This window comes from Hylobates moloch, unplaced genomic scaffold (genome assembly GCF_009828535.3).
Source record: "Hylobates moloch isolate HMO894 unplaced genomic scaffold, HMol_V3 SCAFFOLD_9, whole genome shotgun sequence".
Taxonomy (NCBI): Eukaryota; Metazoa; Chordata; class Mammalia; order Primates; family Hylobatidae; genus Hylobates; species Hylobates moloch.
The window spans coordinates 78372315-78382083 of NW_026652284.1; the positions used below are offsets into that span (position 1 = coordinate 78372315).

The 9769-nt window shown below is 41.8% G+C and overlaps 1 protein-coding gene across 2 annotated transcripts in view; it reads left to right on the top strand.

Moving 5' to 3' along the window:
• Nucleotides 1-9348, top strand: part of ERICH5 (glutamate rich 5) — a 28871-nt gene extending 19523 nt beyond the window's left edge. Inside the window, exons 2-3 of one of the 2 annotated variants that reach the window (XM_032760109.2) lie at nt 4982-5935; nt 8960-9348. In XM_032760109.2, the coding sequence (XP_032616000.1) occupies nt 4982-5935; nt 8960-9072 (1067 nt within the window). In that variant the 3' untranslated portion in view covers nt 9073-9348. The remainder of the gene's footprint in view (nt 1-4981; nt 5936-8959) is intronic. The other variant, XM_032760110.2, reaches the window with a different exon arrangement.
• The last annotated feature ends 421 nt before the right edge of the window (nt 9349-9769 follow it).

Below are 9769 nucleotides of genomic sequence, written 5' to 3' on the forward strand. Positions count from 1 at the left end.
GGTCTTGAACTACTGGCCTCAAGTGATCCTCCCGCCTTAGCCTCCCAAAGTGCTGGGATTACAGGCATGCTGTGCCCGGCCTATCCTATATTTTCTATCTCCAGCATCAGAGCTATGAACCAGTGTTTCTCTAGACCCTCCCTCTCCCTCTTTTCAGCCACTGAACTGTCATTATGTCCAGTCATTTTTATTTCTCATTTCTGAGTCCTATTGGCCCTGTGTCACTGGACACATTGACTTCTGTGTTGCCTGCCTCTAATTCATTCTCCAGCGGGAGTTTTTTGTTTGTTTTTGAGTCGAAGTCTCGCTCTTATCCCCCAGGCTGGAGTGCAATGGCGTGATCTCGGCTCACTGCCACCTCTCTCTCCCGGGTTCAATTTTCTCCTGCCTCAGCCTCCCAAGTAGCTGGGATTACAGGTGCATGCAACCACGCCCGGCTAATTTTTGTATTTTTAGTAGAGACTGGGTTTCACCATGTTGGCCAGGCTGGTCTCGAACTTCGGATCTCAGGTGATCCACCCGCCTCAGCCTCCCAAAGTGCTGGGATTACAGGCGTGAGCCACTGCACCCAGCTGGGAGGTTTTTAAAATCCAGATTGGATTGATTAATTTCTCTGCTCACAATTCTTTTTTTTTGGTTATCTTTTATTTTTATATTTGAAAAATGATCAGTTTTTTGGAGGTATAATTCACATACAATAAACTGTATATATTTATAGTGTACATTTTAGTAAACTCTGGTTTATCTGTACACCACAGAAGCATCAGCACAATCAAGATTATGCCCCTTTGAAATCTCCCTCCTGTCTACCCAATCTCAGTCTCCAAAGAGCCACTGTTCTGCTTTCTATCGCTGTAGATAAGTTGGTATTTTCTAGAGTTTATATAAATGGAATCATATGCTATGTAATCTTTTTGTCTTTTACTCAGCATAATTATTTTGAAAATTATCCATGTTGTTGCACTTATCAATTGTTCATTTCTTTTTTATTACTGGGTTGTATTCCCTGGTGTGAACGTTTCACAGATTTTTTTTTTTTGAGACGGAGTCTTACTCTGTTGCCCAGGCTGGAGTGCAGTGACGCGATCTCGGCTAACTGCAAGCTCTGCCTCCCAGATTCACGCCATTCTCCTGCCTCAGCCTCCCGAGTAGCTGGGACTACCTACAGGTGCCCGCCACCACGCCCGGCTAATTTTTTTTTTGTATTTTTAGTAGAGATGGGGTTTCATCGTGTTAGCCAGGATGGTCTTGATCTCCTGACCTCGTGATCCGCCCGCTTCGGCCTCCCAAAGTGCTGGGATTATAGGCGTGAGCCACGGCGCCCGGCTGTTCCACAGATTTTTTGACCTATTCACCTGTTAATGGACATTTGGGTTGTTTCCGGGTTTGGGCTGTTAAAGATGCTATGAACATTTGTGTATAAATGTATGGACATGTGGTTTCTTTTCTCTCGGGAAAATACCTATAAGTTAAATGGCTGAGCTATATGGTGCATGTATATTTATTTAACTTTTTTTAAAAGTCCTGCTAGAAATTCTTGTTCTTCGTGCTTCGAGGATGAAATCTAAACTCTTTAGCACCACCTGCAGGGCCCTCCATGACCTGGCTTCTGTGCCAGCCTCCAGCCGCACTATCCTTTCCTGAGTCCTCCAGGCTTCCCCATGTGTTCTCCTGGAACTCGCAAACTATCTCAGCACACTCAACTCATGTGTGACTTCTTGCCACTCTGTGTACACAGGGGTCACACAGCGTTTATCGCATGGGATTGTTTTTGTTAGATTACTGCTTCTGATGGCTTCACCTGTGGTACCAGAGAGCAGAGCCTGTAGTTTTCATCTTTGTACGTAAACTGCTTTTGTACATCCCATGTTTTCATTTGGAAAGTTTTCTTTTTTTTCATTATAAATAATCATTAAAGCATCTTCGGAGGTGTTGGTGAAGGTGGTAGATTGAAGATATGGATCTAATTTTGTGCCTTCCTGAAAAACCACTAAAATGACAGTAAAGAGATTTAAAAAATAGTTTAAACCCACAGAGATAGGAAGAACAGAAAAAAAGACAATAATAGAACAATACTGGATTTTAGGAAGCAGACAGACATGTGATAACTCACTTAACATGCCAAGGAAAGCTCAATTTGATTAGCAGTAGAGAAAACTTAGAACCACCCTGGATACCACAGGATCCTTAAAATGCTCTGGAGCTGGTGGCTTGGTACCTCAGTAAGTCCTTCATCTTCATGAAGATTAAATTGATAGGCTGTTTGATATGAATACATGTGTTCAAAAGAGAGAAAAATGGCAGTGAGTTGAATAAATGATAATACGTGAACTCCTAGGAAATGAAAAAGTATGATAATTATTAACTCGGGGAAAAATAAAAAATTGTAATAGCTTAATATATGGCTCAGTTCTTCACAGAAGACACAGTCATTATACAGACATACATTTGAATATTGATATAATCCAAATTACAGCATTACTATTTTAAATAATTAATATACAATCACTGAACTGAAAGGAAATGTGGGCCGGGTGCGGTGGCTCACGCCTGTAATCCCAGCACTTTGGGAGGCCGAGGCAGGTGGATCACGAGGTCAGGAGATCGAGACCAACCTGGCTAACACGGTGAAACCCCCATCTCTACTAAAAATACAAAGAAATTAGCCAGGCGTGGTGGCTACTTGGGAGGCTGAGGCAGGAGAATGTCACGTAGTCCCAGCTACTTGGGAGGCTGAGACAGGAGAATGGCATGAACCCGGGTGGCGGAGCTTGCAGTGAGCCGAGATCTCGCCACCACACTCCAACCTGGGCGACAAAGCAAGACTCCGTCTCAAAAAAATAAAAGGAAATGTGAACGTGTAATTGGAGAGAGTGGCTGGTGGTCGAGGAGAATAGGAAAAGAGCTAAGTTTTTATCTTCCATAGTAAAAGTTAATTGAGATGAGCGTGGTGGCTTATGCCTATAATCCCAGCACTCTGGGAAGTCAAGGCAGGTGGATCACTTGAGCCCAGGAGTTTGAGATCAGCCTGGTCAACTCGAACCACATGGGACCACATCTCTATTTAAAAAATAAAGAAAGTTAATTGAAAGGCCCAAATTGAAAAATCCTGAAGCACAATTCACTTAGCAACATAGAAAAAAAATTCCTCCAAAACAGCTAAAAGAATTAAAATGTTTGCTTCTATAAGCAAATATTTCTTTTTTAGAAGGGGAAATGGGAGAGGAGACCCGAGTATTACTTGTTTTTAGCTTACACTAGATAAGCAGATAACTCTATAAACTGCATGCACATATAACTGAGGTGGACGGTAACTTAGTGGGAAAAAAGAAAAGAGGAAAAACAGTCTTTGGGGAAAAAAAAAGAAGAAGAAAAAGATCCCCTAGAGACCCACTTTAACTTTTGACTTATTTTCTTCCAGTTTTCCTCCCCCGTCATTTGTGATTTGTTTTCCCTCTTTTTCCCTCCCTCCCCTCCCTGCCTTTCTTTCAACATTGCCATAATCATACTTTATATAAAAATGATAGCTAACTTGTTGAGCACTTAATCGCACAGTAGACTTTGGGTTAATAAGTACTTTATATGCACTACTGTATTTGATCAACTCAATCATGAGTGATTTCTAAACTTATTGTATCATAATTATTTTCTTATTTTAGCATATGGTCTTCATAATCATCTTTTCATGGTGTAATAATATTCCATACCATGGAATATTTATCTGTTCTCTAACTTATTAGACTTTTAAGTTGTTTTCTAGCTTTTGCTGCTATAAAGAACAATGTGGGGTGGGTGTGGTGGCTCATGCCTATAAATCCTAGGACTTTGGGAAGCTGCAGCAGGAGGATCACTTGAGCCCAGGAGTTCAAGACCAGCCTGGGCAACATAGTGAGATCCTGTCTCTAAATAGAAAAGTAAAACAAAAATAAAAAAATGGAAGAACTTTGGGATTATATACATATATCTGTCTATCTATCTATCTATCTATCTATCTATCTATCTATCTATCTATCTATCTTCTCTCCCAAAGCATCTTCATAAGGTTTATGCTTTTAGAATAAATTTTCAAGAAGTAAAATAATAACAACAAAAATTTCGAGAAGTAGAACTGCTGGGTCAAAGAGTATTAACATATTGCCAATCTTATACAAATTGCTTATCTTAAACTATCCAACGCAATTTTGCATCTTTTAAACTATCATGCCTCATGCAACTCTGAGATCAATACGAAGGAGAGAAGAGAGATTCACTGCTGTTTTAGAGACAAGATCATTGGGAGCTAAGTTTCCAAGCTCATACAGTTGGAACAACGGCCAGAAGTAAAATGCATGTTTCCCTGCTTTCTGTTGATTTCTTTTCCCACTGTGCCACCCAAATGACATGAAACTCAGGCTGAACTGTCTCTGCTACTTCCCTTCCCAGACATCTTAGCCTTTACCTGTTAGGGATTCTCTGCCACAGTCCCTTTTCCATTTGCTGGGGCTTTTCTGTGTTAGAAGGAAAGTAAGACCTCTCTAGCAGCCCAAGGACCTCACATCATGAAACCTTCTAAGTTTGGGAATCTTCTATTGCCCTCCCCCACAAAAAAAAAAATGGAAAAAATTTTTTTAAAAAAGGAAACCTTGTAAGTTTCAAGAGGAGAAAGTGTGAGACAAGGAAAAGAAGAGAGAAACAAAGTGAAGTAAGCTCAGTTAGAATCTGGGACAGGAGCCATGAAAAGATGCACAAGGAGCAAACAGGAGAAAACTGTGGTTTTGGAGGACTTCAGAGCTTAAGATGAAATGTTTGAGCTGAAGACAATAAAGGGATGTGACTTGGAGAGTGTTAGGGTCATGGTATGGCCTTTCTGTACTCAGATATATTTGGAACTGTCTTGAACTGTTAAATCTACTTTGTGATGTCAATTCACTTTTCAAGATAAAACTAAACAATAATTTGTGTTTTCTCTTTTCTTTTTATTTTTCAAATGAATAACCAAAAGTAACTTCAAATGAGCATTTTTCAACCGCAGAAGAAAGTGAGTCCTGCTTTGCCCAACCAAAGCCACATACATTGGGAAGAGAATCTACTGTTGATGGCAACGTACAAAGGGAAAGCCGTCCTCCCTTACAAAAGCTCAAGGTTTCAGCAGAGCCTACAGCTAATGGTGTTAAACCCCTCCAAGAACAGCCCCTGGCCAAGGACGTAGCCCCTGGAAGGGATGCCACAGACCAATCGGGGTCCACAGAAAAGACTCAGCCTGCAGAGGGACTGGAGGAATCTGGGCCGCCTCAACCAGGTGGCAAAGAGGATGCCCCAGCAGCAGAAGGAAAGAAGAAAGATGCAAGAGCAGGGACAGAGGCTGAGCCTCTAAAAGGAAATGCTGAAGCTCAGCCTTTAGGACCAGAAGCCAAGGGTCAGCCTTTGCAGACAGCAGTAGAGAAGGACTCCCTCAGAGCAGTGGAGGCCACTGAGAATTCACAAACTGCTGCAGAGATGAAGCCTCTAGGAACAACTGAGAACGTTCTGACTCTGCAAACAGCTGGAGAGCTACAACCTCAGGGCACAATGGGAAAGGATGAGCAGACCCCGCTTCTAGAAACAATTTCCAAAGAGAATGAATCTCCAGAAATATTGGAAGGAAGTCAGTTTGTGGAAACAGCTGAAGAGCAGCAACTTCAGGCAACACTGGGAAAAGAGGAGCAGCCCCAGCTTCTAGAAACAATTCCCAAAGAGAATGTAACACTAGAAGTATTGGACAGAAGTCAGCTTGTGGAAAAGCCTGTTATGAATGATCCACTCCATAAAACTCCTGAAGGTCCAGGCAACATGGAGCAGATTCAACCTGAAGGAATAGTTGGAAGCATGGAGCATCCAGCACGAAATGTAGAGACAGGAGCATATGTGGAAATGGTCAGGAACATCCATACTAATGAAGAGGACCAATGCATTGAAGGTAAAATTTATGCTGGCAAACCTTCTGGATGTTTAGATGTGCTCCATAGGAGACCAGCTCTGGGGAATGGGATGGGGTGACTGACACACAGTCCCTGAAGTCACTTTCAGGTGGTTGAAGTTCGTTGGACCAAACCAAAAAGGCTTCTATGCCTGGGAAAGAGGCATTCTATTAATGCTCAGTTTGTCAGCAAAACTTTTCTGAAACATCATCTCTGTCCAAAATTTTAACCTACTGTTTAAATAGTATCTAACATTGAAGGCAACATGTGAAACTTTCTGAACTTTTCCAAGTTGACACTTCATCAGGCCCCATTTATGAAATCAGGATCCAAAGTAAAGGTGAATAGATGATTACTGGAGGAATTCACCTTCCAATGAAATGATATATACATAATGGATCTTAGAATGTTATTTTCATCTTTGTGAAGCTTATCTTAGAAAATGACTGTCAGGGCAGGGTGCAGTGGCTCACATCTGTAATCCCAGCACTTCAGGAGGCAGAGGTGGGAGGATAGCTTGAGCCCAGCAGTTCATGACCTGCCTGGGCAACATAGTGAGACCTCGTTCTCCAGAAAAAAAAAAAGAAAAAAGAAAATGACTGTCAGTCTGCTCTTGTTCTTCTGTAGTTTTAAAATCTGAGAAGACCAGAGAAAATGTACTATGTCTTAGCATATGGTGTTTTAAAATTTTAAATGTATTCTACCAGCATAAAACAAATGATGTTTACAGTATTCTTTATTGGTGTTATAATTAAAAGAAAATATTTTCTTCTGTGGCATGATTTACATTTTGGTAAATTTTAGCTTCATAGTTCAGTATACTTAAGTGAAGCATTCATTATAATCATCCTTTTTTTAAAATTCTTTGATTTATTTTATTTATTTATTGATTTTTTGAGATGGAGTCTTGCTCTGTTGCCCAGGCTGGAGTGTAGTGGCGTGATCTCGGCTCACTGCAACCTCCACCTTCTGCGTTCAAGCGATTCTCCCGCCTCAGCCTCCTGAGTAGCTGGGACTACAGGTGCCCACCACCATGCCCGGCTACTTTTTGTATTTTTAGTAGAGATGGGGTTTCACCACATTGGCCAGGCTGGTCTCCAGCTCCTGACCTCATGATCCACCCGCCTCAGCCTCCCAAAGTGCTGGGATTACAGGCATGAGCCACCGCGTCTGGCCAATTCTTTCATTTATTAACTCAGCATTTTTTGTGTGCCTAAACATATGCTAGGTGCCGAGATGCAGTCTGAGGAAGAGGGAGTCTCTGTCCTCAAGGGGCTCACTGTCTAGCGTGGGAAGGCAGGACGTGTGTGCATCACCATAGTCTGTTGTGGGAACTGCTTTCCTAAGAATGTGTAAGAAGGGCTCTGGGAACAACTTGGGAGAGGCAAATAAAAGCAGGTAATTTTTACACCAGGATTGGCAAACTCAGAAGTCTTTAGAACTAGGATACTGAAAATGAGTGAGGCGAAGGACACGTCATACTGTGGGAGCCCGGGGGACCTTGGCAAATAGGAGAGCACAGCCTTGTCAAAAGAGGAAGCTCTGCACAGCTCCAGGCTAGGGCCAATGTTGCCAAAGCCAACTTCTCAGGGAAACAGGGTTGTGTGTGCAATGTCCAGACTTGTCAGTGTTGGCTGTCTGTAAATGTTTAACAATTGTTTTTAAACACATAATGGCCAAGCCAGACTGGTTTGGGGGCACCCCTGGACCACCCTTTGATTTAGATACAAATTAGACTTCCTTCCTCCCTCCCTTCCTTCCTTCCTTCCTTCCTTCCTTCCTTCCTTCCTTCCTTCTTTCCTTTCGAGACAAGATCTTCAAGCTGGAGTGCAGTGATGCAATCACAGCTCTCTATAATCTCCAACTCCTGGACTCAAGGGATCCTCTTGCCCCAGCTCCCAAGTAGCTAGGACTACAGGAATGTGCCACCATGCCTGGTTAATTTTTTTCTTTTAAAAAATTATTATTATTATTATTATTATTATTGAGACAGAGTCTTGCTCTGTTACCCAGGCTGGAGTGCAGTGGTATTCTTAGCTCATTGTAACTTCTGCCTCCCAGGCTCAATCCATTCTCCCTCCTCAGCCTCCTGAGTAGCTGGGCGCCACCATACCTGGCTAATTTTTGTATTTTTTGTAGAGACAAGGTTTTACCATGTTGGCCAGGCTGCTTTCAGACCCTAGACTCAAGCAATCTGCCTGCCTCAGCTTTCCAAAGTGCTGGGATTATAGGCGTGAGCTACTACGCCCAGCTGTCCAGCTAATTTTTGAAAAATATTTTGTAAAGACAGGAGGTCTTGTTGCCCAGGCTGGTCTTGAACTCCTGGCCCTCAAGTGATCCTCTTGCCTCAGCTTCCCAAAGCATTGGGATTACAGGTGCGAACCACTACACCTGGCCATGAACTTTCTATTATAATCTGTTCTACCACCAATTTCTTTGGTAATTTTGCATCCTGATTTTATAGAGAGAATTTATTTCATAAGAGTATGCCAAGACTCGAGATGTTAATTGACTCGACATTTCAGCCATTCAGAGGCTCTGAGAGAATCAAGATGATTACTTTTCCTTTTTTTTTTTTTTTTTTTTTTTAGACAAACGAGTCTCATTCTGTCGCCCAGACTGGAGTGCAATGGCATGATCTCAGCTCACTGCAACTTCTGCCTCCCGGCTTCAAGTGATTCTCTTGCCTCAGCCTCCCGAATAGCTTGGATTACAGGCTTGTGCCACCATGCCCAGCTAATTTTTGTATTCTTAGTAGAGACGGGGTTTCATTACTTTGGGGTAGGCTAGGCTTCTGAACTCCTGACCTCAGGCGATCAGCCTTCCTCGGCCTCCCAAAGTGTTGGATTACAAGTGTGAGCCACTGTGCCCAGCTGAGATGATTACTTTTCTTGATACCCCCAGAGAAACTTACTGCTTAGACCTGAAGATCAAGAACTGCCCCCATTGAAGACAAACTGTGGGATAATTTATGTTAATTCGAAATAAATGTCTCTTAGTATCTCCTTTGGTTACTTTTCCAGGTGAGACAGGGGAAAAGGTGGCAACAGAGATGGAGAATGAGAAAGTGAGTGAAGGGGCTGAAACCAAAGAAGAAGAAACAGGAGAAGCAGTGGACCTTTCAGCAGCCACATAGATAGAAGAGTGAACCGACACAGCGTATTATCATAGAGAAGACAAAAATGGTAGTGAAGCTTGTGGTTATGTATCTTATCTTTCTACATTTACATGTTTTCTGTAAGGAGTGTGGTTATAGAGAGACTGTTGGAACCATGAGAAAGATGTTTCCATGTTTTTGATTATATTGTTCTACAAAACTGCTAAGCCATGAACAGTTTTCTTAGCTACTTAGAATGGTTATACATTTAAAAGTATAAAAACCAAAGCCAATAAAAATTATGTGATTATTTAAGAGTGTGAGGGTGACTTTCTTCATTGTGGCCATGGGACCATTCAGTATAGAAAATGAGACCCTAAAAAGAAAGTGTAAACCTTTAGGTACAAGTGGCTAGAGAAAGGAGTTAGCAAATTTTAGGGAACTCACAGTAATAAAGTCACACAGTTATAATCATGATGTAATGAGAATGAACAACAGCAAAAATAATAGGATGAGCTATATCAAATATTTCTGTCTTGTTATAGAATTCAAGCCGATAAGAACCTTAGGAAGTATGGCATCTACACACTTGCTTTCCTTTAAGGTTGTCAGCTACCACAGATCCTTATTTATCATGGAATATTAAGTACATTAACAGAATCCTTTGCAAAGGATTGCAAACTCTGGTGCTATCACAAGGTTAGACATTTTTCATGATGAAAGGCTACACATTTTC